The sequence below is a fragment of the Artibeus jamaicensis genome, unplaced genomic scaffold, assembly GCF_021234435.1.
Source record: "Artibeus jamaicensis isolate MK-2021 breed Jamaican fruit bat unplaced genomic scaffold, CSHL_Jam_final scaffold_1964, whole genome shotgun sequence".
NCBI classification, from domain to species: Eukaryota; Metazoa; Chordata; class Mammalia; order Chiroptera; family Phyllostomidae; genus Artibeus; species Artibeus jamaicensis.
Window position 1 is genome coordinate 17,008,689 of NW_026522030.1, and position 15,686 is coordinate 17,024,374.

General features: G+C 38.1%; 1 protein-coding gene across 2 annotated transcripts in view; it reads left to right on the top strand.

Moving 5' to 3' along the window:
- Positions 1–15,686, top strand: part of ERP44 (endoplasmic reticulum protein 44) — a 64,215-nt gene that overhangs the window by 15,845 nt on the left and 32,684 nt on the right. Inside the window, exons 2-3 of one of the 2 annotated variants that reach the window (XM_037140801.2) lie at positions 12,797–12,869; positions 14,379–14,418. The exons of the other annotated variant lie outside the window; for it this stretch is intronic. Of the exons in view, the coding sequence (XP_036996696.1) occupies positions 12,797–12,869; positions 14,379–14,418 (113 nt within the window). The remainder of the gene's footprint in view (positions 1–12,796; positions 12,870–14,378; positions 14,419–15,686) is intronic. 2 annotated transcript variants of the gene reach the window in all.

The window sequence follows — 15,686 nt, forward strand, 5'->3', positions numbered from 1 at the left end:
TCCCCAGTCTTTGTCATAAAGCGTGGAACACTGATCTTTCTTAAGTCTTGAAGTCATCGTGCTCCTCCTTTAGTGAGAAGTCTCCCTTATTATTTTCTGCGCAGGTACGTATCAACCCCTCTGTCCGGCTTTCAAGGGTATTATACTCACTCTCCTAACACTTCAGTTTTTTCATTAACTATCTGGCTCCAGCTTAACCTTCCAACTTCATTTTCCAATGCTGCACTACTTGAACTTCCGTAGCCACTCTTTGCGACTCACTTCATCCACGGAAACTACTCTGCTTATCTAACCCAGACAGTGCTCTTTGCCTTTTTCCTCCTTCTCTCAAAATTTTTCTAGTCTACTTTCTGTAAGTCTTACAGTACTTGCATCATATATCTTGTGTACTGATTTTTCATGCGTGGTCATGAAACCCTTGACGGACAGAATGTGCCTTTGAACTCCCTGCAGGCCATACCTGGTTCAGTGCTTCCATCCCTGTAGGGTCTTACCCAGGTACTGCCATAAGTTGTACAAGAGTAGGAGGGTATGTTCTTGTGCGTGATAGGATTGTGGTGACTGTGTAGCATGGAAAGGTGAGCAGATGGATGTTCAGCCTGACAAGGTAGAACTTCCTAGTGGCGCTGCTTTTACAGTGGGCTGGTTGGTCCTGCAAGCCCCCTATCACAGGAAGTGTTCCGTTGGGCTAAATGGCCATTCGGCCAGGGATGCGGTCAGAAAGAGTCCTGCACGAGGAGACAAGGAAACAATACAGGATTACTAGATAAACTAGGGCCTCCTCCACTTTGTAATTCTACATAATTATTGTTTTGACCTAATAAAGTAGAAGCCAGAGAGATTGATAGGAATTGAGGGATCAATTAGGGTAATGATAAACAGTAATATTGATAATTTATAGCTGAGTAATCTTATAGTATATGGTCTAGTATTTCAGTGCTTTCTATAGAGCTTATGATGTTGAGAACAAAATTTGAAATTATAAAATATATTTTTGTGGCCTTCACATTTGATTATTTATTAGACTGCTGAGACAGTTCCATTTAGGAGACTGTCTAGCCTCATAGACTCTTAATCTGAAAACTTTATTGTTTTGAGTCACTGTAAATAAATAGTTAATTGGAACTGCTGCATTCATTTCACTTGGTGGTAAATAGGAATATTATGCTCATCCCATCCCGTAACAATAAAGGATGTGAACTTCAGTTGATTGAGACTTGCTTTCTTTCCCTCCCTTTTTAAAATTGAAACCAATGGTGTATTTTTGTATTCACTCTCTGAATTTACTTGTGAATTGATTTGTCACTTTTTTACTTGCTAGTTTGTCCTTAGGTAGGCCAAGTATTTTTCTTAAGTTTTTTTTTGTTTTTTTTTTTTGCTGGGGGAGTGGAGGGAGGTCTTTAGAATTCTTCCTGTATGTGTTTTTTTCCTATAAAATGGATCTCTTTTACTGTCATAATCCAAGTTCTAGTTCTCATGCAAAGATTGAGAAAATGCCTTCTATTCTAACTGCAAAATAAATGTCATTCATGGCCTCTCCCACTTTTAAGTAGGTGGACCTCTTCTGTGGTCTCAGAGAATTGTAGCATGTCTAAAAATGGAAGAGCTTGAAGGTTATTCAGTTCAGTGTGTTTGCTCATTTGGCAAACATTGTGGAGTTCCTACCATATGTCAAGCATAATACTGGGTACTAAGGATGAATAAAATGATATGAAACCTACACCTCCTTGGCAGAAGTAAAATCAAATAAAGCAAAAAGACATTTCCATGTAAAATAACTTTTTTATTCATTTATACCAGTCTTAGTTTTTTTCAGATGCAAGGTCATTATCACACAAAAGAGCTATAATGGTCCAGATTTCTTGCCAGTCTTATATTTGCTTTGGCAAATATATACATAAATGGTCATGACTTTTCTTGTGTATGTACTGTTTGATTTGCCTCCCTGTATTAGTTTTCTAGGGTTGTCGCAACAATAACAGGACTTTGATGGACTAATGCAAATTCATTGCCTCACAGTTCTGAAACCAAACATCAGAAATGAAGGTGCTGGCCGGGCCACTGTCCCCTGAAGGCTCTAGGGGAGAACCCCTCTGTCCTCCTCCAGCTGCTGGAGGCTCCTGGCAGTTTTTGTCTTACGGTCACATCGTTTCAGTCTCTGCCTCCGACTCTACATCATCCTCTCCCCTGTGTGTTTCTGCGTCCTTTCCTGTGCTTTAGGGCACCAGTCAGTGCAGTTAGGACCTACCCTAAATCCAGGATGGTTTCACCTGTAAATTGTTAACTGGTTACATTTGTAAGAAACCTATCTCCAAATAAGGTTACATTCTGAAGCTCTGGATGACATGAATTTTGGGGGACCCTGTTCAACCCACTACAGCCTATACACTTCCTTTTGACTCCAGATCTCTATATTCATAGAACCATGGGCAGAAAGAAATAAGCTATATGTGTTCATGTGTGTACATCTAAGTGTTATTCCTTAAACTAGAAAACAAAAAAAGTAATTAAATACTTTGTTGCATAAAGGTATTTAGGAAAATAGCTTTATTTGCATTGATAGTGAGATAAGGAATAATACTTTTAAAAAATACACTTTGTTTCTTAGAAGAATTATAGGATCACAACACTATTGAGTGCAAGTACAGAGATTTCATATGCTTACAATATAGTCCCTGCCTGTCCACAGGCACAGCCAGCCTCCCATTACCAACATTCCCAACCAGAGGGGTACAGTTTGTTACAGTTAAGGAGCCTGCATTAACACATTGTTATCACCCAGAATCTGTAGTTTACATTAGGGTTCATTCTTGGTGTATATTCTGTGAGTTTAGACAAATGTATAATGACGTATATTTACCATTATAATATCATACAAAAAGTAGTTTCATTGGCCTAAAAATCCTCTGTGTTCTGCTGATTCATCAGTCTGCTTTCTGCACTCTGGACTCTGATCTTTGTATTACCTCCATGGTTTTGTCTTTTTTTGCCTTGTTCTCATATGATGTCATATAGTCAGAAACAAATAGCATGTAGCTTTATAGATTGACTTCTTTCACTTTGTAATAGACATTTCAGTTTCCTCTGTATCTTTTCATGGCTTGATAGCTTATCTCCTTTTAGTGCTGAATAACATTCCATTGTATGGATGTACCACAGTTTATCTGTTTGTCCATTGAATTCAGGAAGGACATCTTGCTTACTTCCCAGTTTTGGCAATTATGAATAAAGCTGCTCCACACACTGATGTGCAGGTTTTTGTATGGATGTAAGTTCTCAGTTCCTGAGTAGATACCAAAGAGTGAAATTGCTGGATTGTGTGGTAGGCGTATGTTTCGTTTTGTAAGAAGCGGCCAAACTGTCTTCCTGAGTGGCTGTGTCATTCTGCATTCCCACCAGCCGTGAATGAGCATCTCTGTTACTCCACAACTCATTAGCATATGGTGGTGTCAGAGTGCTGGATTTTGGCCATTCTAACAGGTGTGCAGTGGTATCTCATTTTAATTTGCATTTCCCTGATGACGTACAATGTGGAGCATCTTTTCATATCCTTAATTTGCCATCCGTGTGTCTTTGGTGAGGTGTTGATAAAGGTCTTTTGGCCCATTTTAAAATCAGGTTGTTCATTTTCTTATTGTGGAGTTTTAAGAGTTCTTTGTGTATTTTTGGATAACAGTCCTTTATCTGATATGTCTCTTGTAAATCTTTTCTCCTCATCCTTGTCTTGTCATATTCCTCTCTTGACAATGTCTTTTTGCAGAGTAGAAATTTTTTAATTTAATGAAGTCCAGATCATCAGTTCACTTTTTCATGGATCACACTTTCGGCGTTATATCCAAAAAGTCATCATCAAACCCAAGGTCATTTAGAGGCTACCTTCTAGGAGTTTTATCATTTTGTGTTTTGACATTTGGGTCTACACATTTTTGTGAAGGGTGTTAAGATCTGTGTCTAGATTCATTTTTTTTCATGTGGATGTTCAGTTGTTACAGCACCATTGTAGAAAAAGGCTGTTTTTCCTCCATTTTACTGCCAAAGATCAGTTGATTCTATTTATGTGGGTCTGATTCTGCATTCTCTGTTTTTCCCCACTGATCTGTTTGTGTATTCTTTTGCCAATAGCACATTATCTTTATTACCATAGCATTATACTGAGTCTTGAAGTTGAGTGTGTTGTCTCCAGTTTTGTTCTTGTCCTTCAATACTGTGTTGGCTATTCCAGGTCTTACGGCTCTCCCTATACTCTGTAGTCCATTTCTCAGTAGCCGCAAAATGACTTCCTGGAATTTCTATTAGGATTGCGTCGAATCTGTAGATCAAGTTGGAAAGACGTGACCTTGACAGTTTTGAGTTTTTTTCTGGAACAACTATCCATATATTTAGTCCTTCTTTGATTTTCTTCATTGGGATTTTGTAGTTTTCCATATAGAGATCTTGTACACATTTTGTTAGTTTATACTAGGTACTTCATTTTGAGGGGGTGCCAATTTAAATGATACTGTGTTTTGAATTTCAAATTTTACTTATTTATTGCTGGTATATAGGAAAACAGTAGACTTTTGTATATTAATGTTGACTTTTGCAACCTTACCAAAATTGTTTACTAATTCTGGGAATTTTTTTTTGGTCAAGTCTTTTTGGTTTTCAACATTAGATTATCATGTCCTCTGCAAACAAAGACACTTTTGTTTCTTTATATTGTGTCATATCAAGATGCATTAACATCTGGTTGTCCCACTTTCAGCAGTTAAGATTGTTCAATAACAGTGTCAGTGCAGTTCGGCATTAAGATTAATTCAAAGCTTCTGGAAAGCGTAGGCAAAAAGAGTATGACATTTTATGCCATTCTCAGAGTTCAGTGCCAGTGGTTGTCTTCTTTTAAGGACAGAGAACAATTTTGCTGGGATTATGGATGACTCTTAAAATACTTGAGCGAGAGAACCTCTCTCTCTCCCCCCTTTCTTTTAATTAATCCAAAAGTGAAATTTTTGATAATCTTGATAAATGTAATACAAACATCTATGTGACGTTATTTGCACCTCTATCCCCAGTGCCTAGTACAGTGTCTAGCACATGATAGATGACCCAATGAGCTATTTGTGGAACGAGAGAGTAACTAACGAAAGAATGTATGTAGGCTCTCTTAAGGGAACTTTCTTTTATCAGGCATCCTGCACAAGAATTACAGTGTAACACAAAGAAAGCCGTCACTTTTTTTTCTGTTACCATCTGTTTGCAAGTACTTGTTCTGGACTGTTACTTACCAAATCCAGTGCAAGGTACTAGTTGGGAGACAGTGATGAAAGGAACCATATCACATACACGCATACCCTCCCACTCCACCCCCCTGGGTTCTAGCGTGTGTATGGAAAAAGAAGTAAATGATTCTCATCTTGAATTTTTTCCCAGTTCCCATGCTTTGTTAGAACCACCGTTGCTAGAAGTTTGGGTTTTATAGGAACAGTATATAGTGAATTTAAGACAAAAATCCTTTCCACACATTGAGAAGTTCATTCCTCATTCTGAAAAGCTTTTTATAACAAGACCATTCTTCTCTGAAGGTCAGAGAAGAACACTGTCTATTCCAGATAAATTAGTTCATCCCATTTTTAGAATACAGTGAAGGGCAAAACACAGACGACTTTAGTTTTTTAATGGAAATCCATGCACAATGAAATAATTAATATGCAGGGAAAAGTATGAATTACAACAAATTTCTCTTTTCTTTTCCATGGTTGCTTTTACTGGTATAATTTGAGTTTAAGGATTATATTATCTATATTTATTATTTTTTGCATAGAATTTTTTCCAAACATGTTTGTACCCGCCATATTTTAAGTTATTTAATGAAGAATGTTGTAATTGTTCTGTTTCCTTATAAAAGCAAATTGGTTCTCACTTGTCCAAATGGGTTGCACTGATATTATAGGAAGGTTGGTTGTTAGCAGTGAGTAATTTAAGAGTTAAAGTAGCTTCCCCGTGTTATTCTATACTTAGTCCTATTTTTCTCCTCTCTCTGAACTTCTAGTGCATTATAATGCTTCTGGGAATACTAACAGTGGAATGTGCCTTGATTGATAACTCAGCGCCCAGGCTCTTACAGTGCCTGTCAGCCTCAGCTTCTGTTCTCCTGGGGCCTTTCCTATCTCTGAGCTCCTTCCCGCCTCGAACCTCTAGGCTTCCGCTGCCTCCCGGCTCAATCCAGAACAGGGCGAGAGAAGTGGCCTCAGGGAGGACAAGCAGTCTGGGTCTCATTGGGGCACCAGGTGGGAGGCTGCTGTGTCAGTCTGGACTAGAAGTGGAAGAGAGCTGGTGCATTCCTTCTTGCTACAGGAGAGGCATCGTTTTGTAAAGGACTTTGAGAAGCTCCCAACAGAAAGCATGTAAATGAAAGATGTCATGAAAGTGCACTAAGCTGTTAATGCAAAACGCCCAGCAGACGTAATGCCAGTGGAGAACAGTAATGCCACAGGGAAGGAAACATTTTCTATTGAAACTTCTACTTCATGTCAGTGATACTGATGCAGAAATATCTAAGCAAAAGGCAGTACACTTTTAAAAATTAACATCTGTGTAAGTTTCCAATAAGATGACAAGTTCCACATTTTCTAAAAATCTCACTAATTTGCATGTCGATACAGAATTCTCACAGATGAGTCTTGCTTGTTCTTATGTTCATATTTGAGGACCAGAAGACCTTGGACAGTGTTTAAAATTAATGTACCACATGCTTGTTTGTAGAGTCAGAAGCTGTGTTTTCGTACGCACCGTTTCTTGAACTCAGATGGGCATAGGAATCTCTTGGGGATCTTCTCACAATGGAGATTCGGATTCAGTAGGTCTGGGGTGGGGCCTGATGCTCTGCATTTGTCACAAGCTCCCACATGATGCCAGGGCTGCTGGCTCAGGGACCACTGTTTGAAGAGCGAGGTTTTAAGATATTGAGCTTTAAAACAAACTCACTCACTGGAAATACTACCTTGTTTTCTAAACTGATCTCCTAAGATTTTCTAATAAAACCTAGCAAATACTCTTGTAACTATAAATGTTGCTAATAGAAATTATATTTCATAATCTCTTCAGCCTGATAACTTTATTAGCTTCTGATCCTGAGAGTCCCAAATCATGTATTTTCATGACTGAATTAACAACCTTAAAATAAGGACTATACAAAGTATTGGAGTTTTATCTAATGTGGCATGGCTGTTCCTAAATGTGGGTACTCCATGTGCTAAAGGATCTGGAAATCATGCCAGAGCACCGCCCAGGGAACCAGAGGGTGCTCCTAGGGTTCATGACAGCTCTTAAACAGGGAGGTAGAGGGGTCTCTGCAGTGGGCAGGAGGGTCGCTTCCGAGATCCCCTCTAAATCTATGAACCTAGTGTTGTGCTTTTTGCCACTACATTACTGAACACAAATTTTAATGTAGACTTCCTATTTGATGACCTTATTGTCTTCAAACATGGTAAAAATGTTTGTTGGCTATTTCCATTTCTGAACATCTTTCCCTCTTTTCTCAACTCCAACAGCCCCCCCTATATTCTTAGTGTATTCACATACTCTACCCATTCATTCACTTAGCACGTATTGGAGTGTTTACTGTAAACAAACAGGGTACTATAGTAAGTGATCTGTGGGACACGAAATTAAATTCAGGTACAGTCTCTACTTTCAGGGTATTTGGAGTCACCTACCAGAGGTAAGGTAACACAAATAACTCATGTGGAAAGGAATATTAACAACATCCTACAGAAAGTGCTCTAAGTGTTCAGAGGAAAGAGAAATGAATCACTGTTGTCTGGGACAAGCAGGAAAGTCTTTAGAGAAAAGGAAGCTTTTGAATTGGGTCTTGAAAACTAGGTAAGCTTTCCTGGGTGTTCCAAGCAGAGGAAACTGCACGAGCCAAGTATGAAGGCAAGCGATTAAGAAGACATGTTTTAGGAATTGCAGGTACAGTAGATGTCTTGCATGCTTGAATTTGTAATCTATAGGATTTGGGCCATCTACAAGTTACCTTTGAAGGGTCATGTAGTAATTTTCCTGAGTTACTGATTTTATACCCTTGCTAAGAGCCTAGCGTTTAAAGTCAATGAATGAAGCCGGTGATTGGTTTAACATTGTATCTCGGCCCCTATGTATTCCTCTCTATTTACTCTCATTCCATTTTTCAATTTATTGTATGTTATATGGGAAGACATTGGATGTTTATTAATAATTTAGGACTTGTGAAGAGCTTGTTACAATTCCTCTCAATAGCTGAGGGACTGCTGCAAGTAGAGTGGCCATATAACTTATTGCCAAACCAGGGCCCTTTTGATAAGGGGTGGTGCTGTTAATAATATTTCACAGGCACAACAGGCATAAACTGGGTTTGTCTCAAGCTAGAGTATGTGGCCAACTAGATTTGTTGGTTGGAGTTAGATGGGGAGCAGTAAAATGTGACTTAGGGAAGCTAGTTTGCGAGTGGTCCTAAACGCCAGGCCAAGGAGTTAGGCTTTTATATTGTAGACAGTGAAAAACCCTTGGAGGTTTTTATTGGGCAGAGGAATGAAATATGAAAATCAGCATTCGAAAAGATTAGTCGGGCCTCTGTGGGCAGGTTGGATTGAAGGGAGTGTCATAGTAGTTCCCATTAAGGGTATATTTGAATGGTAAAACTTTAATGATCTTAATGTACTAGGGAAATTTATTGATTGATAAAATTATGAACAGAGAAGAAGAATTACTCACTTCTGATATGTATTATGATGTTAGCTTGTACTTCTGGAGAAGATTCTGTTGGGTCAGTGACTTACTCAGTTAATGTTTTTCCTAGAGGAACAGCACCGGAGCTTCGCAGCGCATGCTGGAGCGTTTGATTGTGCTCGTGTTGTAGCCTGTGTATTTGTTAGTACTGGAACAGAGTGTGACCGAACACTGAGAGTGCTTAATAAAAAACTTTCTGCAGTTTATTTCTAAAAATACTGCCTTTTATCACGTAATCATATTTTCATTTTATCTTGTGTCAACTTGATGACTAATCTATTTTAAGTTCATAGTAACCCCTATTTCCCTAGCCTACATTTTCCCTTTTCCAACCCCCATGGAGTAGGTCAGGCTTTTGAGGGAAAAAAAGCTTTTTCTACCAGGAAACACACACAGAGCTTCATGGAAAGGGGACTCTGTGATTGAAGGACTAATTAAGCAGTGGTGGAGAAGAGGACATTCCAGGTAAAGGGAACCATGTACACAGAGGACAGAAGCAGGAAAATTGTGGCACGTGTTTTGGGAAGAGTAGCTGCTGCCAAATGGCTTCAGAAGTGCTCTGGAAACACACCCAGGGTACTGCCATTACTGGCCAGGTAGGGATCATGGCAGGTACTGGGAAATCTAAGAAAAGGAAAGGTTTTTCGTTCCCAAAGGTACCTAATGTTTAAAGTTCATATAATGGAAGAAAATATTCTTTACTTGCTGAAGAAACTCCTATTTAAAAGCTAGACTGTCACTTTTTTTTTTAAATGAATTTGGGTATAGTGTTCACCATTTCATTGATGAGTCTTCATATAAGATCATATCACTAGACATATCTCATACTGGGATGTTTAATATTTGGTATAAGAAATGCATGTGGAAAGAATTAGCTAATGACTTATAGAAGATTATTAGAGATTCCTCTGAGTTTTTTTGGCAAACAGATGAGCTAACGAACTGAAGAGAATGACTAATTTGTAAAATAGTTCATGTTTATGTATGTATATTTACATATGCTGTCTAAATATTCCATTATTAGAGCTATATTCTCCATGACTACTAAGATCTTCCATTCAAAATTTCTGTGTAGAATTTTCCTGTTTGTTTTCTATTTTTAAAAGATTTTTAAATTTTATTTATATAGACAGAGGGAAAGGGAGGGAGAAAGAGAGGGAAAGAAACATCGGTGTGTGGTTGCCTCTCACACTCTCCCTACTGGGGACCTGCCCTGCAACTCAGGCATGCGCCCTGACTGGGAATCGAATCAGCGACCCTTTGGTTCACAGGTCTACACTCAATCCACTGAGCTACACCAGCTTTGGCTGCTGTTTCTTTTTTAAAAAATAAACTTAAAATCTTACTTCAAGTCTAAATTTAAAAATTAAATTAATGACATGCCTCATTCCTTCCTGGTTTAAAGCTACTTGTCTTTATTTTACATAAATGCTATATAGCATTTGACACATAAAGATGTTTCCCCAGGAGAACCTTGTTTCTTCCCAGGGCTGATATGAAAAGAAGCAATTTTTCAGACTAATGGAACTTCCTAACAATTCAAATAAACAACCTGTCTTTCCCATAATACTGCACAGTAATAGAAATGTTAATGATAAGCGCCTCCTTCGCACCCTACAGGGAGCGAAGATTGTTGGGTCAGAGAGCTTTCTTGCTTTGGGCCCTGTAACTGCAATGGTTAGCTGAGTAGTCTTATCAGTTGCATGCTTATCAGCACGCCATTCATACAGCCAAACTGATCATTGGTTCATCATTTTGGTCGCTACCTACCCTGTAAAAGCAATTAAATTTAGAATATAGTTCTCTGTAAACACATACTTTGATAGGTGATAATGTCAAAAATGGGCTGCCTTGGATGTTATGTCTTTATTTTCCACATTTTTCTCCCCTCATTACAACACCACTAGTTTGAGAGCTTCTAGAGGTAGAGCGTACCTGTACCTTGTCGGATGCATTTGTGCCCTCAGTAGTACCTAGTAGACACCCTATAAATATGAATGACTGTTGCATTATCTAATGACTTGACTTTGGTAATGACCAACTTTGTTGCTTTATGCTATTTTTGCATCATCATCTTGACTTATCTTTCAATATACAGTCTTGCTGACCAATACAATTGGCAACCCTGACTGGGTGACTTGGTTGGTTGGAGAGCTGTCCCATACACGGAAAGGTTGTGTGTTCAATTCCCAGTCAGGGCACATACTTAGGTGTCAGGTTCCATCTTCAGTTGATGTGCATGTGGGAGGCAACCAAATGCGGTTTCTCTCACATCAGTATTTCTCTCCCTCTGTCTCTCTCCCCCCCCCCTCTTTCTCTAAAAAGCAATGAAAATATGGCCTCGGGTGAAGATTAAAACAAAACAAAAACAGGATACAATACAACACAACCGAAAAAAATCGTGAGACAGCAGGACCAAATGTCTTACCTCACCAAACAGAATTGCAGCTCTCAGAAATGGAATCTTAACCCATCAGGAATGCCTGATAAGCACTCCTTAGGGAACCTGCTAGGCCCCTGCTGTCCCCTAAAGGAAAGTGACTTTGTGATCATCAGCTCACTTTTTTTGCCTAGTTAAAACTTCCTTGTTCCCACCCCCTGCTGCCCATGATTCTTTTATTTTGTACAGCTCCTCGGATCTCTTTTTTTTTTTTTTTTTTAATCTGCTACATTGGATACTGACTGATTTGAATTGATATTTGCTCAAATAAACTCCCCCAAATTTTACCATGCCTTAGTTTATCTTTTAAAGGTTACACAGTTATCCAGAGCTTGTCATACACCAATCAGGGAAGGGTCTGTTAATAATCGAGGTGTGGATAGTAATGACTAGAGAGGGAAGTGGGATCTATACAGTTACTGAGGTGTTGAAAATCATGAAACTAGTTATATGGGTCAAATATTCAGGGATTTAAAACGACCTGCCTTACTTTTAGGATGGTATAATTTATTGGTGGGTAGCAGAAATACTAGTTAGCTTTTGGCTACATTATTGTGGTAGCTTGAAAAATACATCTAGCGTTATTCTTAGGCTTTTTCTAAGAAACGAATACATGTATAGCAATATTTCAGATAATTAGCTGGCCTTATTCACAGCATCAGCATGTGTCTTTATACCATTTAGAAATTGAGTTGCAGGTAAATTATAGAACTTTTGAGTTGTACCTGTCGTGAGTTCTGAAGTGTCCATAAAATGGGTGGGCAGAGGACTAGTCTTCGGTGCCCTAATTGGGACCTGCCATGAGCCGGCACTGAGGAAAGAGCAACGGCTCGGTGACTGAAATACAAGCCATAGTTTGGACAAAAAGCTGTCCAGGCATCCAAACACAGTGTATAAAAGGTGGAGCCTAAAGATAAAATACACTAAATATTGCTTTTTAAAATAAGTGAACAATTGCAAATTTAGTGTAACATTGTATTTTTTCTTTGTCTTGTGGATGGCAAACTGAGATTTTCTTCCATGAACTTTATGTTTCAGACATATCAGAGTGGAAGCAAAACATTCTTACTCTCTTTTTAATAGTCTTTCACTTAATATATATTGTTACCACCAGTAAATGAAGATGAGGCAAGAAGGGCTTTTGGATCACAATTAGAAGTCTTTTTGAGTTCTCTTCATTATTTTGATTTGTCTTACACATGGCAGAGTAGAATCAGCAAACTTAGCTTTGGTTGTATATTCTTTCCAAACTGGTAATCATGTGTCAATTTTTTCCTTTTGGCGCTGTAGCAATAAAGTTGTTGAAAGTATTTAACAGAATGAGTAAATTCTCAATTTACTTAGTTACTTAGAAATAATCTCTTTTATATATTTGGAAGTATAGGAAGTCTTATTTGACCAGTTGTCAGGCTTGAGAAGTTGTCCTTCTCCAATTTCATTGATTGTAGCGAAGGGTTAGCGTAGGTGGTGATACAGAGTAAAACCAACTGATGGGTGATTTTGTAACTAAGAAGTGGAACCAACTTTATTTATAAATTTTCTTTTTAGACTTTCTGCATTATTTGCCTTTTGTGGGAACATTCATTAATTTCACTTTTCTGAAATTTCCAGGTAACTTGGGTTTTTACTCCTGTAACAACTGAAATAACAAGTCTTGATACAGAGAATATAGATGACATTTTAAGTAAGTACTTTGATATCTTTTAAGTACACTTTCTTCTCTATAAATAGAATTAGTTTATGTACAAAAATAAAATCTCAATTATCTGGGATAGTTGAGCTGGCATTCTGATTAATTCTGTGATTCACTGAATTAACAAAGCACTTTTGCTTTTAATTTTTAGTAAAATTTCTTTTGGTGCGTTGCAGGTTAATTTGAGTCCTGTTTTATTTCTCTGCCTTGTCATAAATACCACTCCTAACAACCCTAAAGTGTTTTGCTAAAGCCGACTTAGAGGCCAGCAGTCTTCACTGTGCAGTACTAAATGTTAATGACTTTAGGACACAGCTAAGTTTTTTTGTGTCTTTAAACTGTTAACTTTAAGTCACCTACTCTGATCTCTTTTATTGTCATTGGTCCAATGAAATTCAGTGTTTCACTGAATACTTTGTGCGCTGACTGTGTGCCTGCATATACAGTTAACTCTGGATAAAACATTTTTGTTCCTAAAAGTAGTAGGGAAGATGGTAATGTGGTTGATGGAAAATCACGATTTAGGAGATTGTAGAAAATCTGCAGTGTGCATAGATGATTTTTTTAAGCACTCCATTTCAACCTACTGGTTTGAGCAGAACAAACCCCAAAATTAAATAGAAGTAAAGGGGATTTATTTATTGAGCACCGCACATTGTTTTATGTTCTTGGAACTGGTTTTAAGTGCTAAAAGTCCACCTCCACGTTATGGGATCTTGTTAGAGCAGAGGTTCTGTCGACTTTCACATATATCACAATCACTGGAGACTTATTACTATCTGTATTGCAGGCCAGGCCCCCAGTTTCTGAGAGAAACTGCTAGACTCCACCTGACAATTTGCACTTCTATATGTTCCTGTGTGAAGCTCGTGCTTCTTAGTTAGGGGGTCACAGTTTATGAACCACTGTTTTAGAGTGAATAAGCAAAAGCTAAAAAAGGAAGAAGAGAATTGAAACTCACATATACTCACTCCTTTATTCTTCCAAATTCTAGAATATGTTTGTGGGTTTTTTTTTTTTGTGTGAGTACTTGAGGAGTTTTTGTCTGTATTAGGTTTAGGGGAAAGGAATGAATATATCTTTCTTATATATTTATATTTGGATACGCAAATGATACTAAGTTATTTTTGCAACAGAGAGTAACTGTTAAGTGGATAGGAACCAGAAAGAATACATTTTACCCAATACTGTCAGTAGTAGATTACGTGTTGCAACCAGGTGGGGCAGAGCTCGGTTATTTTGTACAGTCTGCTCTGTGAAATGGGATTTCACTTGCAGAACTAATTCTTGGTTATTGTAAATATGGAAGGTTAGAAATGAATTATTAAATTGTGCACAACTCTGTGCATGGATTTCTAAGCAAGAGGTAACTTGTCATTATGTGTTTTTAGTGGGCTCTTACAGTGGAAAAAGACCATGATGAAAACCACATCTTTAACTATGTCAAAATTATGTGGACACAAATAACTTAGGTTGTTTGGTTTTGTTTTTCAATTTCAGACAATGCTGATGTTGCTTTAGTAAATTTTTATGCTGACTGGTAAGTAATAATCTTATGTCTGTGGTTTAACTTGCTAAAGCTGAAATTTTTCTTTGGTAGAAAGGGGTGAGTGGGGAGCCTTTTTCTTTTGTGAGGCAGTATTCCATACACAAAATCAATTGAGGTTCATGCACAATAAAGGAGCTTAATTTGGTGAGTGTTATGTTTTAAGAGAGAAATATACCTGATTCCATCATCCCACATCTTAAAATAAAAACAGGTAACATAAAGGCTGAAATCTCTCTCTCTCTCTGTGTCACATACACACACACCACACACAAGAGTGCACATTGCAATTCTATATTTTTCCTGATGAGGTAGGGCAATGTCTGCAGGTGAGGATATGGGTATGGCAAGTTTAGAAGGAAAATAATATTGACATTTTAAAATGTATACCATCTATTACTGGTTCTAGGAAGCCTCCTTCCCTGTCTGACTCAGATTCTGTCTTCTGTGTTCCTACAAGTACCCTGTGTACCACTTTCTTTTTCTTACCACATTGTTCTATCTTTTATCTTGGTGTCCTAGCAAACCAACTGTGAGGGCAGAGATAATGTCTTACTCAGTATTCCCAGCACCTAGAACAAGGGCACAATAGGCAGTAGATGTTCAACAACATGGCATTGGGACAGGAAGGAGGGAGTTCAGCTAGTGAGAATCTGGAAACACTAGAATAATCCTTATTCCTAAACAACCTATGTCTTATTTGACCCCCTTAGGTTTACTACCTACTAGTTAGCACTGCCCTTTTTCAGGCCGTAGTCCTGTACTTGACCTAGATTCCTGGGGCAGCCCTCTAATTTATTTTCTGTGCCTCTAGTTTTCTGTATTTCCATTCTCTTTTCTACAAAGTAAACCAGAGTGGTCATTTCTAAAATGCAAATTGGATCAGTTTTCCCTTCATCTTAAAACCCTAATTGTTTTTTTTTCTTTTAAGATTTTATTTATTTAGTTAAAATTTTTTTTATTGTTCAATTATTGTTGCCCCATTTTTTACCTGTTGCTCTCCTCTGCCCTGCCCAACACCCCGTCCCACATTCAGCCCTCCCCTGCCACCTGTTGTCCTTGTCCCTGGGTCCTTTATACATGTTCCTTGACCTGACCCTTCTTTCCCCCATTATCTCCCTCCCCACCCCCATCTGGTGACTGTCAGTTTGTTCTTTATTTCCTTGTCTCTGGTTCTATTTTGCTTGCTTGTTTTGTTGATTAGGTTCCACTTATAGGTGAGATCATATGGTATTTGTCTTTTACTCTCTGGCTTACTTCAC